General features: G+C 35.3%; 2 protein-coding genes across 2 annotated transcripts; one reads left to right on the top strand and one right to left on the bottom strand.

Moving 5' to 3' along the window:
- Positions 1–1,036: 1,036 nt before the first annotated feature.
- LOC116114209 (E3 ubiquitin-protein ligase ATL31-like) lies at positions 1,037–2,502 on the bottom strand. The gene has a single exon (XM_031400368.1). It carries the CDS (start codon positions 2,471–2,473, stop codon positions 1,334–1,336), a length of 1,140 nt encoding a protein of 379 aa, XP_031256228.1. The 5' UTR covers positions 2,474–2,502; the 3' UTR covers positions 1,037–1,333.
- A 16,437-nt stretch (positions 2,503–18,939) lies between these two features.
- LOC116114203 (histone H3.2) lies at positions 18,940–19,702 on the top strand. The gene has a single exon (XM_031400359.1). The coding sequence runs from the start codon at positions 19,132–19,134 to the stop codon at positions 19,540–19,542; it is 411 nt and encodes a 136-aa protein (XP_031256219.1). The 5' UTR covers positions 18,940–19,131; the 3' UTR covers positions 19,543–19,702.
- Positions 19,703–20,142: the final 440 nt, after the last annotated feature.

Raw genomic sequence — 20,142 nt, 5'->3', positions numbered from 1 at the left:
CCGTTTTTGGCCATATTGATGGCCGAAAACGGTCATATCGGGTCAAATCTAGCCGTTAACGGCCAGATCCCTGGCCATTATCGGCCAGGTCTGGACCAGATTTGGCCGTTAACGGCTATGGACCTAGCCGTTAACGGCCAGATCTATTCCGACCAGAATAGATCTGGCCGTTAACGGCCAGATCTGGTCCAGACCTGGCCGATAATGGCCAGGGATCTGGACGTTAACGGCCAGATCCCTCGGTCTGGCCCGATATGGCCATTTTCGGCCATCAATATAGCCGAAAACGGCCATATCGAAGCCTCCCGGAGCCTCCCACAGAATTTCCTTCTTTTTTAGGGACTCCAGCAATTTTCCGGCGGTGGTCCGTGGTGGTTGACCTGCTGTCGGTGTGGTGGCTGGGTGGCTGTGGTGGTGGTGGCTTGGTGGCAGTGGTGGTCTATAAATTATTTTAAATATAAGGGCATTATTGTCCAAAATTTTAATTAAACAAGGGTAAAATTGAAATAGGATATTAATGTAAATTTGTTTTAAAGTAGGGGTATTATTGTCCAAAATTTTTATTAATAAGGGATAAAATTGTAACAAAAAAAGATAACTTTGGTAATCTCAGAAAACCTAAGAAAATAGAGGTAATCAGATTACCTCTTATATTACCAATAGTAACCACTATTGATATTTGAAGATTACTGGTATCTTATATTACTTGACAACCAAACGTGGTAATCAAATAATATAAGATGACATTACCCCAATAATCACACTTAACCCCGAACCAAATGCTCCCTTAGAGTAAGAATATATTCAATTTAATATTAATCAAATTATTATTTAATCTAAAAGATAGAAATTGAAGTAAGAAACGGCGCAAAGGTTAAAAATGTCTTATTCCTCAGGTAGTTATTAGTTATTACCCAGGTTCATCCCCCTACCACCCAGGCAAATGCAAAATGTCAAATTCAAAACAGTAATTCAAGTCATTGGTTGAAACATATAATAATAATAATAATAATAATATAAACACAAATCACCTTAATTTCATGACCTCCACCATCACAATATTCAATGGCTGGCCTTGCATCCTTTTCCCTTACTTATCTACCAAAGTAGACTCTGCAAAGTTGTTGAAATTACATAAAACTTTATCTGTTACAAAATTACAATGTATCAAATCCTAAGAGCCTACACCATGTCTTGCTGTAAAAGAAAATCAAGAAGATTTTGTCCTATCTTTTTATTAATTAATATGTACATACTTTTCGTTGCAATTAGCAAATAAAAGAAAAGGCAAACCAAAAATGCCCATCTCCAAATGCTATTATCAGTTAAATACTTAAATCAGAGGCTTAGACGGCCTCGACGACGATTGTTCTCCTTGATCAACTTTCATATTCAAACAATTTAACGGCCCCGTAACCACCGTCAACAAATTCCTACTATTGGAATCGAACGACCCTTCTCTCTCAAACTTTACAAAATTGACAGACCCCGTCTTCGAAACAAACGGTGGAGTCCTCGACAATACCCACCGGTCCATATTACGTTTCCCTCTGTTACTGTCATCTCCTCCACTCCTATAACTACCCTTTCTGGAACTCCCTTCCCTTCCCAAAACGACACTGAAACTCTGCGTTCGCTTAATCTTACCGTTAATTAATTGCTTTCTAATCTCTGCAGGCAATCTTAATGTGTATCTCTCTACGTTCACTCCGGCTAGTAGAAGCGAATGTCCCGTCGAGTGAGACCGTGGAAACTTCAGAGACACGGCGTCGTTTCTTCTAACAGTTTCGCCTAATTGCACTTCATTGCTTCTGCTTAGCTCATCGTTCACATCAATAAAAATTTCAGAAACTGAATTGTTCTCGTTCTGATTCTGATTCTGATTCTGATTCTGATTCTGATTCTGGTTACTGTTTAAATCGTTGTTTGCATTCGTTAATCTAGCCGGCTCTTTCTGTTCGATTGTAAGGTTTGCTCGACAAACCGGACACGTAACGTGAGAACCCAGCCATAAGTCGATGCAATCAGGATGGAAGACGTGATCGCATTTCGGAATTAAACGCAGCGTTTCGTCGTCTTCAAACTCGCTTAAACACACTGCACATTCAAGAGCCCCTTTACCTAATTTGAGATCTTTAACAGCAGAGTAAATGAACGTCGGGAAAGTCCTGATCACGGCAGGATCAAGGCCACGCTTCACGGAGCCGTCATCAGCGGGTGGAGGTACAGAAATCATGGTTTCTGAGCAGTGGCGGACATAGATGGAGAACAATGTAATGAATATGAAACTGGATACAAGTATCAGAATTATAATAGCCATAGACGGATCAAAGTTTGAGTAGATTCCGAGGTTGGAGTTTGGCGGCGGCGGTGGTGCGACAGACTGTGCAGTGGCGTAACGCCACGACGCAGGGAAAAGGAGAATCCATGTGAGTGGAGGTGTGACCAGAGGGTTGAGTTGAGTTTCTCCCATGGAAGATGAAAATGAGACAAAATTGATTGCGAGTGTGAAGTTGTTAGAGACGGGAGTGATGTGGCACAGAATATAAACGAAGGAAGAGAAAGGTGTCGTGGTGGAGAAGAAAAATGAGAAGCGCCAGTGCTGACGTCATTATTAGGTGGGGTAGGGTGTGAAAGCGGGAAGGAAACGTAAGAATAGTTATGGTAATTTAATTGTGTAATTAAGTAGTGAAGTGGACGTAAGTGGTCCCGGACCTCTAATTCAGAGTCTAATTGAGAGTGACAGCTAGCTTGATTGATTTAATCTAAATTCTAGGAACCTAGAGGCTGTAGGAATTCCCTAGAATTCTCTTATTTTATAATCACTGTCCATTTCGTAACGATAACTATCCTTTTATGCTCATTTGAGGGATTAATAATTTTGTCATATTTGGTTATTTATAATAATAGACCAATTATTTTTCATTAATAACATTTTCCTTACAGTTTTTAATTTTTATTATCAATTTTTTAATTTTTTCATTCACACTAATATTATCTTTTAAAGATATTTATGTCATTGGAAGTTAATATAATTAAATAGAACCATATTCCACTTTAGATGCTTCTGTTTTTTCTAATAGAGATATAACTTACCTTTTTTTTTTTAAAAAAAAAAAATTCCATTGCATAATAATACCCCTCATCTATATTTGCACTTTTCCACTGTACTGTTAGAATTTAATTTATTTATTTGTTATGGTCCTTGACATTAAATTCACGTGGACATTTATTTTAGTTATAAAATGTATGTTATTAGTCGAAGTGGTATTTATCAATGATTTAAAACTCGACCCGTGCAATGACCCGACCCAATTGATAGACTAGTGACATCATCATGCTAACATTAGCATGATGACATAAATAAAAATACTTTAAAAATTCAATAACAATTGTTAAGCTCTCATGTGTTTTGATGTGCTAAAACTAGATTGATATCTAACAAACATGCAAAGGTATGACAAGAGTCATAATCAAAACAAAAATGCAGTTTTTCCTAGATGGTATGACCATACATGAAGATGGAACGATCGTTTCTAGTTTCATAGAGCTACCCAAATGAACGTTCCTCACATCACAACCTCGTTCTAGGTGATTGTTCATGCCTATGCCCAAAATCATGTCAAGTCGCTCGTAATGGAACGACCAAGCTACACGACTGTTCCAACTAAGTCAAAAGTCAAAGTATTCAAATTCAAGTGTCTTTGCACTTTTGACAAGTCTTGAAGACCAAGCTTTGAAGATCAAGTTGAAGTATAAGTGGTTCAAGCGAAACGATCACGTTGTACGACTGTTTCTATTCAAAGATCGTTCCTTGGGAGAACGACATTGTTTTAAAAAGCCGTTCAAGCTTCTAGAGTTTTCATGGATTTTAAGGAGCCAATGAACCGAGGTTCCATGTCGTGGAATGACCGTTCGCAATAGTGAAACGCTTATTCGTGATGGTGGAATGATCATTCCATAAACCCTAGAGTTGAGAAAAAATATATGTTATGTTGGGAACAGTCGTTCACGATGGTGGAACGCTTATTCCTCTAGGTACTACAGCTTTTCAAATGTGCATTTAATGCAGTAATAACTCTCTACTTCAAAGGGAGAGGCAAGCAATAAATAGAGTGATTTATTGCAAAGAAACAATGAGTGAGAATATTAGAAAACAAAAGTCTTATAAAAAATATTCTCACATAATCCCTTGACCTAAAAATCCAAATCATTAACACTTTTTTGTACTCTTATTGAAAACCTTTGAGAGTATTGTTCTTATTTTGTGTTTAAGCCTATCTTGAGAGAAAATCAATCACAAACTTTTATTCAAACATCTTGTCGGTAAAATCCTATAAATCTAGAGGCAAAATTCTATCAAACTCTTTAAGAGGTGAAATCCTATCAAACTGGTGTAAAGAGGCGAAATCTTGTCAAACTAGTGTAAAGGGCGCAATCCGATTCTAGTGAAACTTCAAGAAGATTTCCTTGAAGAAGTGGAAGTAGGAGGCTTGTGAATATAGTTTTGAACCACTATAAATCTCTAAGCATTTCTTCTCTTTTAGCTCATTTATTATTCCTTGCATATCTATTACTTACTTATCATTATTACTTGCTCATATTTATTGCTTCCATCTATAGCTCACCATTGTTTATGTTTGTTGATCATTAACATTGCACATTTATTGCTTATCATTATTGATGATACTTGTTTATAACTTGTATGTTAGGGAAAGTTTTTATACCGTATTTATTTTTATTGATTCTTATTCATCTCCCTCTAGAAATATTTGTCATATTTGGATTTCACAACAATCCTAAGATCAAAGTTTACAATTGATTACAAATTCAATAACAAAATTCATAAACCAACTGGATTCATAAACAATAAGCACAACGAAGAGAATGATCAAAGTCAAAGAGCATAATATGTACACTTCGGCTGAATTTTCGGCCCACCACTTCTCTGCTTCTTGTTTTGTGAAATGTTCCGGACTGTAGACGAGCATTTAAACATCTAGTAATCAAGAAAACATCAACTACCCATCATGCTATTTCAAAGTAATTTCATAACAAGAGTTTTAGTCTTGTTCCCTCTTGAAAAGCAAAAGAAGTTAGTGAAGAAATTAAAAGATAAAAAGAGTATGACCATTCAAAGAAATTAAAAGATTAAAAGGCTTCATGTAGGAAAGCATTTCAAACAAATCAAAAGAAAAATGACTTTATTACGATGATTACAATGATTAAAATACCCATTTGTGCTTAATAATGAAATCATAGTGAGGCAATTAAAGAATTTATGAGATTACTAATGAAAAATCATATTTTAATTTTTCCTTACAATTTGTGCATGTTTGGAATGAATTTTGAGATTGTAAAAGTTGATATTAGCATGTGATTTATTAATTAGAGTTGATTTTTTTCTCATTTATGCTATTTAAGGGTCAAATTGTCATAAACACTTGGGGCTGATTTTGTCACTTTTCAATCATGCAAGGACCAAATGAAATTTGCCACATACACTATAAAAGGAAAGTGAAGAGTCGTGAAATGTAGCCAACCACCAAAGCTTCACTTTAATCAGATTTTGGTTGCCAATTGACGACCTTTCATCTTCCAGGCCGGCAACCGTTCGCCTCCCAACGGCCGGCCATCTCCCATTTCCAACGACCACCACCATCACGCCATCTCACGCGCCTCTTCATCTTCCCGAGTTGTTTTTGCCATTTTTCGGCAATAGCTTGGCCTCGCAAGTGATGATTCACCTTCCCCTTGGCTCTTTCCATCTTCCTTAGGCTGATTCCAAAGTTTAGCCGTTTTTCGACGAGTTTCACCACTCTCTATTTCATGACTCTTTTACTTCCACGCTGGATTTTGCTCTTTTTTATGGTGTGATAGCTCGTACTTCCATGCTAGATTTTGCTCCTTTTATGGGGCAATAGCTCAGCCTCCCAAGCGACAATTCACCTTCCCCTTGGCTCTTTCCATCTTCCCCAAGCTGATTCCACCGAAGTTTAGCCGTTTTTCAAAAAGTTTCACCACTCTCCATTTCATGACTCTTCGACTTCCACGTCGGATTTTGCTCCTTTTATGGCAACGTTGAACCTTCCCAGCTCTAGTGCTACCTCCTAGTACCTTCGGGTCATCTATCATTATGGATCAATGTATTTATCACAAGGGTAGTGGGAGTAAAACCATCTTTTTGGTTTTATATGTAGATGGTATTTTGCTTGTAACCAATGATATAAGGTTGCCGCGTAAGGTGAAATAATTTCTCTCTAAACATTTTGATATGAAAGATATAGGCGAGGCGTCTTATGTCGTTGGCATTAAGATTCATAGAGGTCCTACGGTATCTTGGGTTTGTCTCCAGAAGCTTAAATCAATATGGTTCTTGAGAGATTTCGGATGAAAGGTTGTTAACCTAGTGTAGTGCCTATTGTGAAAGGTGACATATTCAATTTGAATCAATGTCCTATGAATGACTTTGAACGGGAATAGATGAAAGACATTCCTTATGCTTTAGTTACTGGAAGCCTAATGTATGGTCAGTTCCATACTAGACCGGACATTGTTTTTGCAATTAGAATGTTAGGAATGTATCAAAGTAATCTGGAATTGGAACACTGGAAAGTTCCAAAGAAGGTCATGAGGTATCTTCAAGGGACTAAGGATTGCTTTGATACCACATGTAAACTTATGCATTTAAATGTTTACAAAATCATAGATCAAGAATTTAGCGAAAGCGAAAAATAATATGTTACTAACCTCCAACCATAGCGGGATATCCAAAACTAAATGTCTTTATGAGATCTAATTCAAAAGCAATTCTTAGCGATGGATATAGGGTGTCAAAATTGTATGAATCAGGGACCTATATCAATTTTATTTATAGACTTCTTTCTACCAAGGAAATAACCGTTTAAAAATCCTTCATAAGAAATTGTTTCATGAATAGTGGCCACTGTACAGGTACCAATAAATACCACTTCAACTAATAACAAACATTTTATAACTGAAATAAATGTCCCCTTGGATTAAATGTCAAGGACCATAACAAATATATTAATTAAATTCTAACATTTCTCCCACTTGCTCCGAACATTTATGATTTTAGATGAGCATCTCCAAAGGACTCTTTATATGACTCAAACTCTTTATTATAAAGAGTTTATCCATAAAAACAAGAGTTCAACATACTCTTTATTCTTTAAATATAAATTAAAGAGTGAGTTTGGCTCTCCACAACTAGAGAGTCAAATTTCACCCTCTATCATAATTTTAATTAATAAATTATAAGTTTCTATGCATTTTATTTATTAATTTTCTCTCCTATTTAGTCTCTTTCTTGAAAAAACATTTTTCCTCCCCACAACGGTCTTTTGAGTTGTCTATACATTCATGCTCTATTTTCTTTTCTCTAAAACATGAATTTTCAAGTTGGTGGTGATGGAAATTTGTATATTGGTTCCACTAAAAATCCTCAATTTTCAACCCAACTTTCAAACTCTGATGATATATCTATTTTCACCAATACTAAAAATCTTATTTATCTACTCCAATTGAATCCAACTCTAAAAGATCATGTGGCGGCAACTTTACTGCAGAAGAGGATCTTCTCATCGTGTCAACATGGCTTAACACCAGTTTAGATGTTGTGCAAGGAAATGAAAAGAAACACAAAACATATTGGGCATGATTGTGGGAGTACTTCCACAAATACAAAACTTTTGAATCTGAATGTACACAAGTTTCTTTGATGAACCATTGGTCAACAAGTCAATTAGCTACAAATTAATTTTGTGGATGCTATGCTCAAATTGAATCAAGAAACCAAAGTGGCGTCAAGGAGCAAGACAAGGTATTTGCTATTTTATATTTTAGAAATATATTTATATTACTGCATGCTTTTTTAGTTTCTATTTTTTTTTTTTTTCTTTTCTAGATTGCTAATGCAAAATTCCTATACCAAGAACTAAATAAAGGTACATTCCATTTGAGCATTGTTGGAATATATTGAGACTTTAACCGAAATGGAAGGAAGATTTCTAAACAAAAAAACCGATAAAAAAGAAAGACAAAAGTCCTACTCCTACATTAGAGACTCAGGTGAATTTTGGAGATGACAACATTACAAGTCCTGCTTTGTGGACATAGAGAGACCACCTGGAAGGAAAGCTGAAAAAGATAGAAAGAAAAAGAAGGGCAAAGATACGAAAAATGACTCAACAGGTTCATATGTGAATTTATTACAAGAAATGAGAGAGGAAAAAAGGCAATTCAATGAAATGAAATTAGAATTATTTGAAAAGGCATATATTCAAGGACAAGAGAGACTTGCTAATGAGCAAGAAAAGCTGCGATTAGAACAAATGAAGGAGGATGAAAGGATAATGGCTATAGATCTAGCTAGGATGCCTCAAATGCTTGCAAATTTTTATATTCAACGTCAAAAGGGAATCATTGAAAGGAGATCTAAAAATGACTAAATTTTAGTTTTTCTATTGAGTTTTTTTTTTTTTAAATAATATGTCAATGTTGTCATTACTAAAAAGAGAGTTTTTGTAAGGAAAATCATTACTTGTTGTGCTTATTAGTAAAAAAAAAAAATGTCAATTTCAGTGGTTGAAGCTCTATTGCCGTTGTGGTGTGTTGAAGTGAAGGCTTGAAGCGGCATCACATTGGGAGTTATTTGAATGATGTCATTTTTGGGTTTGGCTAAGTTGGATCTTGACTGTTGATCCAACACTAATCCAACGGCTGAAATCATCAACTCTGGTCAACGGTATAAAAGCAGCCCAAACGGTAGATTCACATGATTGACGCTTTCTCTCTTGTTGAATCAAAATCATTTTCTACTAGGTTTTGAAGTTTTGTGTTCTGAAATCATTGTAACTTGTGAGGTTTTGAGTGATTAGGTCTTATTCATTTAGTAAGGGTCTTATTGCTCTTAATCTAGGGATTCCTGGGTGAGTTTCTCTAGGGCTCAAGTTGCAGGTAGATTTATGTTTAAAAGGAAAAGGGTTTAATAGACCTGTTAAAGGGTTGTAATCGTTGAATCTTACCATAATAATAGTACAGTGAGCTCTCCCGTTTCCGAAGCTCAATGTAGATGTAGCTTATCCAAATCTTGGATAAGTGAACCACGGTAAATCTTTGTGTTCTTGTTCTTGATATGTTGAATTGTGTGTGTGTGTGTATGGGTTAGTTTGTTTGGATTATTCATAATAGTGGTATCAGAGCAATTGCTGTCTAGATTGGGTTTCTCTGAGTCTCAAATTCGATTTGATAGATTTCTAGAGTTCTAAGGTTTGTCAAAATTTGGGGCTTTCTCAATTTTGGTAGTCCTCGATCACAATAGGAGTCTATAGATTTGAAATGTAAAAGGAACATTTTCAATTTGACAATTTCGAGAAAAAATCTAGGGTTTACCCAATCTTGGAAGGTAAAGAACAATTCTTTGTTCGTAGCTTTGTCAATCCATACTATCAACCCGACAAACACCATACCATGATAACCACTACCACTCGAATGGAGATCGCCCAATATGATGGGAAGATCGGCTTCGGTAGTTGGAAGAATAAGAAGATGAAGATGAAGACAATTCTTTCTCACAACAAGGTTGCTCTCGCACTGGAAAAAGATGTTAAGAAGTGGTCTGAAGAGAAATTAAAGAAGAAGGAGGAGATTGACGAGGAGGCATACAACCTGATCGTGATGAATCTCTTAGACGGTGCACTGAGAAAGGTAGATGGACTTGAAAATCCTCTTCCATTGTGAGGTAAGCTCGAATCCTTGTATGCTTTGCAATCTGCACCGAATCTTGCATTCCTTAAAGGTGCTTTATTCTCGTATAAAATGGATAGTTCTAGGTCTACAGATGACAACTTAGATGAAATTCTGAAAATGACCTTGATTCTGAAAGGCACAGATTAAGCAGTAGGAGAAACTAGCCTTGCAATGATATTATTGAACTCTTTGACTAATGACTACCAAGTAGTCAAGAATGCGTTATAGTACTTTGGTACTGTATCAAGCTTAGACCTAATCATAGCATGACTTAAAGCTAGGGAGTTAGAACTGAAAGTCCAAAAGAGAAGTGGTAGCAACTTGTTTGTAAAAAGGAGACCTGAATCTAGCCAATTTGGAAAGGGAAACCAGTATAATTAGGGTAATTAGGGGTCCAAAAACAAGAAAAAAGGTAAGGGAAACAATAAACCAAAGACAGAAACTAGGAAATGCTTTTACTATAATAAAGCTGGTCACCTAAAGAAAAACTGTTTTGAATGGATTAAGAAACAAAGACAGGGAAACACTGAGAGAAACCTAGCTTCAACCAAAAGCCTAATAGAAGCATCTGAGGTCCTTACAGCGTCAACATCAAACTATGCTAAAGAGTGGGGATTAGACTCAGGGTGCTCCTTCCATATGAACCCTAACAAGAATTGGTTTCAAGAGTTTGAAACCCATGAGAATGCAACTGTTTTTATGGGCAACAACTATACTTGTAAGGTTAAAGGTATAGGCAATATAACTCTAAGGCTTAATGGAGGGAAATTAATAAAATTGACCAATGTCAGGTTTATCCCTAAACTAAAAAGGAACCTTATCTCGTTAGGGACCTTAGATGAAGCTAGTTGCTACTATATGGCTAAAAATGGATGGTTGAATGTGTATAGAAACCAAAAATTAGTTCTAAAAGGTGAAGAAAGGAATGGTCTTTATATCCTATGTGGAAATTTCTACTCTTAATGTTTCAATACTACACTGTTTTCTACTAATCTCTCTGTGATAGAAAAATGGCATCTTAGAATATGTCATATGAGCCAGAAAGGGATGAACATTCTCAACAACTAGGGAATGTTTGGTCAGGATACTATCTCAACCCTAGATTTATGTAAGAATTGTGTTTTAGGTAAGCAACATAGGGTGATTTTCTCAAAGGGAACTCACCTAGTCACTAACTGCTTAGAGTATCTACATTTTGACTTGTGGGGACATGAGAAAATCAGGTCCCATGTTGGTAATAGCTATTTCTTGTCCATTGTTGATGACTACAGTAGGAAAGTTTGGGTCTATCTCCTAAAATCTAAGGACCAAACCCTAGCTAAGTTTAGAGATTAGAAACTGCTAATGGAGAATCAGTTAGATAACAGGGTAAAGGCCTTAAGAACTAACAATGGGTTAGAATTTTGTAATGCTGAGTTTGAAAAATTTTGTAGTGAGAAAGGTATCCTAAGACATAGAACTGTAAGGAAGGCCCTCAGCAAAATGGGGTTGCTGAGAGAATGAATAGGACCTTGTTGGAAAAGGTCAAGTGTCTATTATTCACCTCAGGATTGCCAAACACATTTTGGGGAGAAACTTTGGCTACAACAGCCTACTTAGTAAATAGAAGCCCATCAACTGATATAGATTTCAAATGCCCAAAAGAAACATGGTCTGGTAGGAAGCCTAAACTAAGCCACCTAAGGGTATTTGGCTGTGCAGCCTATGCACACACAGTGGGAGGGAAACTAGAACCTAGGTCCACCAAATGTGTATTTTTTGGGTACCAAGAAGGGACCAAAGGTTATAGATTGCGGGATAAAGAGTCACTAGGGGTTAAAATCATTGTAAGTAGGGATGTTGTATTTAATGAAGGGGTTTTCCCTTGCAAGGCTACTAAATATGATGCAAACAACCCCAATAACTCTAAAAGCCCCACAAACTCTACTAAAGTTACTCAAATTGAGGTGGAGCCTATGGCACAGCAAACTGATCCACCTTAGCTAGAAGTAGAACAACCACTAGAAGCTGAAATAGAACCAAATGGTCTTGAACGACAAGAAGAAGAAGCTGCAGAAGATACATTAGAACCCTAACATGATAAGTTGTAGCATTACCAACTTGCAAGGGACAGAACTAGGAGAGAGGTAAGGCCCCCAGCTAGATTTTCATATGTTGATTTGATTTATACTGCCTTGCTTGCAGGTACAGAACTGTAGAGGTAAGAACCTAAAATATATGAAGAGGCCATGAAGTCCAAGGATAGGAACAAGTGGAGGGTAACAAAGGAAGAGGAAATGCGCTCACTAAAGATAAACAGGACCTAGTCCTTGGTTCCCAAACCAAAGGACCAAAAACTGATATAGTGTAAGTGGTTATTTAAAGTGAAAGATGGCATTTCAGTAAGTGATCCCCCTAGGTATAAAGCTAGGTTAGTTGCTAGTAGGTATACCCAAAGAGAGGGAATAGACTTTAATGAAGTCTCTTCCCCAGTAGTAAAATATAAGACCATCAGATTGATGCTTTCCATTGTTGCCCACCACGATCTAGAATTAGAACAGTTGGATGTGACAGTTGCCTTCTTACATGGTCACCTAGAAGAGAAAAATTACACATATCAGCCAATTGGCTTTATAGATTATGTTAGTGTATGCCCTAGGAACCAATCATGTTGTCGGTTTCAAGACATTATATCTTGTAAATGTATTATGAATAAAAGAAAGTGTTCTTATTTCACATGTTGATTGATTATTTCATTTATATTATATTTAATATTGCATGTGAAATGTCCGGATGACACAAATCTTCAGAAGATCAAATCATCGAAGAATTCCCTACGCAAGTAATGTTAATTAGGCAATAACATTGCATAGTAGGCATGCTGAATGTCTTCATTGAATATCATGTGATGGTATTAGTGTGGGTGATTATAAGAGGTATGTCACTAAGGCATTATCATGGATAAAAGGTTAGTGAACCGTTTATTGAATATGACCAATTACGATGAATCACATGGACGTTTAGAATGTGGTCAATGATGCATCGTAGGATCATGCTAGTGTACCACTAATCCTTAGACCTAAGATATCATGGTTGGATTCAACATAGGATGCATATGGTTCATATGGTGTATAAGCACAAGACTAGTCATGTCTTGTGCAATAAGCTGGTTTGGTCATATGTTATTCATATGCGAGGATAATGATGGTCAAGATGAGATCCATTAAGTCAAAATAGTCCAATCTCGAATTCCCAGATGAATGCCAATAAACATTGCAAAAGGAAAATCTCTGGCCAAAGTATAATGAATGTCAGATAAAAAGTAGTTTCATGTTGACGAGTTCCATTGTATCGATTGAAAATTCAATGAAAGATTAAGTTAAGGGTTTTGACATACAATGAACCATTCTTAATCGGATTAGATAACGGAAAGATTTTACTACATGGTATGTACGATCAGAAAAGGTTTATTGGAGTTTACACTTCATTGTGGTTTAGGGGTCATGGATCATTGCTAGACGTCTACCATAATCAATGGGAGTTTCAATTATAAGGAGTTATAACGAAACATATCGGAATCCGATATTGGGCCTAAGGTTAGATCACAATGAACCAAAATGGTCACACATAAAACCAAGCTCAATGAGAGAGAGTAATACATATCATTGATCAAATTAATGATGTTCGGATGTAAACTGTTGCATCCGAAATAATGTATTGGTGAGAAATAATTATTAATAAGGATTTATTAAATATTATTATTGAATCAATTTCAATAATGGGGACAAAAGTGCATTGATTTTATTCTAAAGAGTTAGACTAATTAATAGGATTAAAATTTGGGCTAATTATGAATTAACCATAAAACCAAGGACTTGAGATAAATGCTCTTTTCCAAGATTAATTTTAAATTGTTTGAGGACTTCCCAAGACAATTTAAAATTACACTTTGTGCCTATGGTATATAAATTAAGTATTATACCATTTTAATTTAATTGCAACAATTGAAAACAAAAGCACTCTCTCACTCTCTCGGCTTCGGCTCTCTCTCATCTTTGGCTTAGGTGGATTTCATTTTGACTTTCTTCATTCTCTTTTGAAGAATCTAGACTCCAAATTTCAACATCAAGCGTTTAATTACAAAGGAGTAGGTAATATACTATTCTTTTTGTGTTCTACCTTATGTATCCATCATCTTGATTATCATTTTCTCTCCATTTCTATGTCCAAAATGCATGAATCCCGACAGATTATAGGGTGCCTAACCATGTTTGCCTCTTGTACAAATCCTTACATGGCCTTAAACAGCCCCTTAGGTAGTGGTACAAGAGGTTTGACATCTTTATTGTGAGCATAGGATTTACTAGAAGTAAATAAGGTAGTTGCTTCTACTTTACTGTGAATGAGAACATGCCAATATATCTATTACTATATGTTGATGATATGTTGCTGGTTAGCAAGTCTAAGTCTAGAATACATGAATTGAAGAATAAACTCAGTTCTGAGTTTGACATGATGGACTTAGGAAATGCTAAGAAAATCCTAGGCATGGTCATAAACAGAGATCTAAAAAAAGGTGAGATAAAAATTAGTCAACACCCATATCTAAAGAAACTGGTAACTAAGTTTGGGATGGTTGATCTCCAAACTATTTTTTATGCCTCTAGCTAGTCACTTTGTGCTGACTAAAACCCAATGTCCCAAGACTGATGCTGAATTAACAAGGATGGAATCTGTCCCATATGCTAATGTAGTTGGATCTGTGATGTATGCCATGATAAGCACTAGGCCAGATTTATCCTTCGTTATTTCTATGTTGAGCAGATTTATGGCCAACCCTGGTAGTAAGCATTGGACTGCTTTGAAATGGGTTTTAAGATATATTAATAGCTTACTTTGTGTTGGATTAGAATTTTGTAGAAGAAATACTTCACTTGATCTGGTTGGTTTTGTAGATTCAGATTTTACAGGTGATAAAGACTCAAGGAAATCAACCACATCCTATTATTTCACCATCGATGGAAACTGCATAAGCTAGAAGTCTCAGATATAGCATATGGTAACCCTCTCATTGATTGAAACTAAGTACATAACCATTGCCGAAGTGTTAAAAGAGGCTTTGTGGCTGCAAGGAATACTATCTGAGGCAAACTTAATAGATGGGAAGGGAATTATCTACTCAGAAAGCTAGAGTTCAATCCATCTAAGTAATAACCTAGTTTATCACGAAAGGACAAAGCATGTGGATGTTTGCTTCCACTTTGTGAGAGATCTGGTCACTCAAGGAGTGATTGATTTGATAAAGATTGCCACCGAAGACAATCCAACAGACATGGGCACAAAAATTGTCACTCCTGCCAAGTTCAAGCATTGCTTTGACTTGTTGTTTGTGAAGTGGGAAGAAGTGGCAAGAGCTATGAGGGACTTGGTTGTGAGCTTGCTGCATTGAAGGGGTTTCAAGTCTTCAAGGTGGAGATTGTTGAAGTGAAGGCTTGAAACGACATCACTTTGGGAGTTATTTGAACGCTGTCGTTTTTGGGTTTGGTTGAGTTGGATCTTGACCATTGATCCAACACTAATCCAATTGCTGAAATCGTCAACTTTGGTCAACGGTATAAAAGCAGCCCAAATGGTAGATTCACGCGATTGAAGCTTTCTCTCTTGTTGAATCAAAATTGTTCTCTGCTAGGGTTTGAAGTTTTGTGTTATGAAATCATTGTAACTTGTGAGGTTTTCACTAATTAGGTCTTAGTCATTCAGTAAGGTTTTATTGCTCTTAATCTAGGGATTCCTAAGTGAGTTTCTCTAGGGTTCAAGTTGCGGATAGATTTCTGTTTAAAAGGAAAGAGTTTAATCGATCTGTTAAAGGATTGTAATCATTGAATCTTACAATAATAGTAGTGCAGTGAGCTCTCCCATTTCCGAAGCTCAATGTGGATGTAGCTTATCCAAATCTTGGATAAGTGAACCACAGTAAATCTTTGTGTTCTTGTTCTTGATTTGTTGAATTGTGTGTGTGTATGAGTTAGTTGGTTTGGATTATTCATAACATGATGGTTTTGCTTTTTAGTTTCTTTCAAGTCTGTTTCTACAATTTTCTCACTGCTCTGTTGTTTCTCTTTCAATCATGCTGTTAACTCTTGGTCAATTTTGCTCAAAACTTTATACTTAAACAGGAGAAATAAATAACATGAATCATGGTAGCAAGTCCTCTGCAAGCAAGTATTGTCTTTCATGTATCACAATGTAAGTAACTTTCTTTTAAAAAAGCCTTTTCTGCGATATTTTCTCTTTATGAATAAGCCTCAAATGTTTATTCTGGTCAACACAAGAATATTTTTCATTCAAATCGTAAATGTATACAAACTAAAAGTTTTAAAGCAAGTATTCAAATCATAAAGAATATTTTCTCTTTATGTGGTATTTTCTCTTTATGAAAGGTCGAAATTAATTATATTTAAATTATCTGAAGCAACCAGCTATCTCTTTGAATTTTATATTTATGCTTCAAGACTCAGGTAACATATATAGTGGGATTCCGATTTGAATAAAGAATCATTAAATTTATATGTTTCAAATAACATAGATGCCTCTTACCTTATAACGTTGAAATTAATTATTAAGAAAACGTTATATCTATATGCTATATATTAAATTGCATCACTCCAAAGATATTGAGAGAGAAAAGCTCAAGTCAATTTCTTATTGAGAAAAGCTCAGGCATCCATTCGAACAAAATCTTAGTTTAATATTAAAAAAAATTTTTAGGTAATTGGTAATTTTATAAAAATAAAAAAAATATACACCTAAAAAGGGGAAACCCTAAACGAAGGAAGTCTTGAAATGAACAAGGGAAAAGCTTACAAAAAGAAGCACAAAGAGCCCGGGAAAGCAAACCAAAACAAAACTTTACAAGCCTCAGGACAGCAACAAGTATTAAAATTTTTATTGAATGATTGTATAAATAATGTAGTAAACTTGTTTGATTTATGAAAAATAGTAATTTGCATTTTCTTGACCATTCAAAAAATGCCAAAAACATTCAACTCATTAATTTTTCTGGCTTTCATTATCCATATTTCAAACGAATTGGAATTACAGGTGTGCTTAGAATTGTGGTTGACCAGTTGGTATGTAATATGTATGGACCAATTTGCTACTTCTGGAATAGTAATAATATGCATAAACTATTAGGCTACTAGAGATTAGCTCTTCTCTAATATCTATATTTGGAAATTTGTAGCATTAAGAGTTAAAATTATGTTATGCAATCAACCTATAATGCAAACTGAAACAAACCAGAAACCAGAAAAACAAATAATAAACACCGGATCTTTATCGTGGTTCACTTGCCCAATTTGAGCAAGCTACATCCACGTTGAACTCTGGAAAAGGAGTTCGCTGCACTATGATTAAAGAACAACTGATAACAGTCACGATTACAAAGAACGACACCCAAGAAACCCAGATCGAACAACTCTGATCTGAACCCGTAATCTGCCCTAGGACTCCTCTAACCTGGAAATCCCTATAACAAGAACACAGTAGTTCTTCCCTTGATTGATTAACCCAAACCACTCAAGAAACCCACAGATTACACAGAAATCAGACCCAAAGAAAGAACCCTAGTTTTTCTAAGAAAAACGAAAAACTGCTCTCAAACTTTTTTTTGTGTTTGATCTACTGTTACAACAGGAAACCCTAATCCTTTTATAGTGTTGACTGGAGGCTTGATCTCAGCCGTTGGCTTTTCCTCTGAATAAGCGGTCAGGATCATCCAGGAGCTGTCTCAAAACGACACCATTCCATTAATTCAGTACGACGCCGTTTCAGCATTCACTCACAACAAATTAGTATCCAGATTTATTATTTCATGCATGTATTTCCTAACTGAAACTTTTTGCCCTAAAATTTGTATGAAAATAATTTAAAAAATCTCTATATGTCATGTTTGATATTTGTTATTTCTTGAAAATATTTGCTTTAGATTAATATTTTTAAGAAAAAATTTAGAATTTAAATTTTATAAACGACTAAAAAGTTTAAACTGATTTTCTTGTTCTACATATAATCCTTGGTTGAAGATAAGGTTTTTTTTTTGGATTACAGGAAATTATTAGGTGCTAATGATATATGTAGTTTTATTTCATAAGGGCTCCCTCAACGTTTAGGATAAATCCATATGAAAGGTAGTTGGTTAGTGTCTCAAATTAAGTCAATAAATTAAGTTATTATAGCCTAACCTCTCTCTCTCTCTCTCTCCCTATATATATATATATTGACAAATCTCAATGGAACAAGAAACTTCTGTTAATGGGAAAAACAATACACTTAATTAAGAAGACATAATAAGGCTTACTATGTAAATTTTATTTTATTTTACATAAAAAAGAAACTCTATTTATGTAACTATAAATAAGAATGCAATGCAAATGACTGAGGGTGTGGAGGTATATAAAAGGATTGAATTTTTTTTTTTTTTTAAGGATTAATAGGAAAAGGATTTTTTTTTTTTTTTTAAAATTAAGATAGATGAAATAAAAAAATATTTTTCTTAATAAGTATTGATATACAAATTGCGATTATCTAATTGTTAGGATTATAAATTCTTATTTGATATAGAATGATTAGAAATAACTTTTTTTTCTTTTAAAAATAAGTATTAATGTATAATAATAATAATAATAATAATCAATGATTATATTTTATTGTATGAGTAATTTTTATTAACAAAACCATTAAGAGTTATCCCAGTATCATCAAAACCCACTTTTATATCATAATTCACCCTATTCTAACCCTAATCTAACATTTTTATTTCATACATTTGACTACAGCTCAACCTAGTCTAACTCGGGGTATAGCCCGGTCCCGGTCGGCCAAAATGTGGTTCCACCACTAAATTTAAATAAATTACTCATTAAATTTGTACATTCAAATGTTTGGGGTTTCTTCTTCAATACTAGAAGAATAATAAATATCTGAATAGATTTCTACTTTAGCCGGAATTCAAATTTGACACTTCGTTTAGACTTTAGAGCCAAGAATTTACTAATTGGCGCTAATTTAAAATTTTCTTCCTAAAACTCGTGGCGCCTTATCAAAATCTTTTTATTGGCCCTCTTAAGTTTCACGCGGATCGTTATCCGAGTCAATCACTCTCCAACACTAACAGCCGTCCGATTCACTCTTCAACCCCGAAAATCTCCCTCTCAAAAAGTTTCGAAACCCCAACCAAAATTTTAACAACTTCCCGCCTCTCTCCTTTCTCGTCTACAAATACCCCAAACACTCAAATTCCCAACTCACAAGATCGCAATTTTCCTTCTTCTACTTTCTCGAGAAATAAACAAACACCTCAATCTTCAAAACTTTAATCCAATGGCCCGTACAAAGCAAACCGCCCGCAAGTCCACCGGAGGCAAAGCTCCAAGAAAACAACTGGCCACAAAGGCCGCCAGAAAGTCAGCTCCAGCCACCGGCGGAGTGAAAAAGCCTCATAGGTTCCGTCCGGGGACGGTGGCTCTCCGAGAAATTAGAAAGTATCAGAAGAGCACTGAGCTTCTCATTAGGAAGCTGCCGTTTCAGAGGCTGGTGAGGGAAATCGCTCAGGATTTCAAGACTGATCTGAGGTTCCAGAGCAGCGCCGTGGCGGCTCTTCAGGAGGCGGCGGAGGCGTACTTGGTGGGTCTGTTTGAGGACACTAATTTGTGCGCTATTCATGCTAAGAGGGTCACCATTATGCCCAAGGATATTCAGCTAGCTCGCAGGATTAGAGGTGAAAGGGCTTAAGAGGAATGTGATTTGTGATTTGTGTTTATTTGGTGTTTTTAAACTTGGGGTTTGTGGGTAGATTAGCATTAGATTTGGTTTAGTTTGTCTTGCACGCGATGTGTTTGTTAAAATTCCTGTGAAGGTTGGTTTGAGGTAATAGATCATTGCCTTTTTGTCACTTCTATTTAAGCGCTAATGAAATGGAATGGGTAAACATTGTTATTTATAACAATACATCCAGTCGATCTTCAACAATAATGAGAAGTTTCATGTCAATTCTTTATGTGATTTACAATTGGTATACAATAAATTTTTAGAAATTTTGGGGAAAAAAAATTTACATTTATAAAACTTAAGAACCTGAAAGGTAGATTTTAGTAATTTTACAACTTTCAAATTTAAAAGATCATAAAAAAAAAAAAAAAAAAAAATTTAAACCTTTTTGCATTTATAAATTTGACAAAATGTGGAATTAGTCGTTCAAGTTATTGGTCTTGGACAATCATATAGACAAAGAATAATATTATATATATATAAATTCGAAGTATAATGTTTTATAAGACGATTGAATGAATCAGCTTTAGTAAATACATAATAAATTACGTTGAAGAGTAATGT

Source organism: Pistacia vera, unplaced genomic scaffold, assembly GCF_008641045.1.
Source record: "Pistacia vera cultivar Batoury unplaced genomic scaffold, PisVer_v2 Contig702, whole genome shotgun sequence".
Taxonomy (NCBI): domain Eukaryota; kingdom Viridiplantae; phylum Streptophyta; class Magnoliopsida; order Sapindales; family Anacardiaceae; genus Pistacia; species Pistacia vera.
Note: the sequence above shows the minus strand (reverse complement) of the source record. Positions and strands in the feature narration are given on the sequence as shown.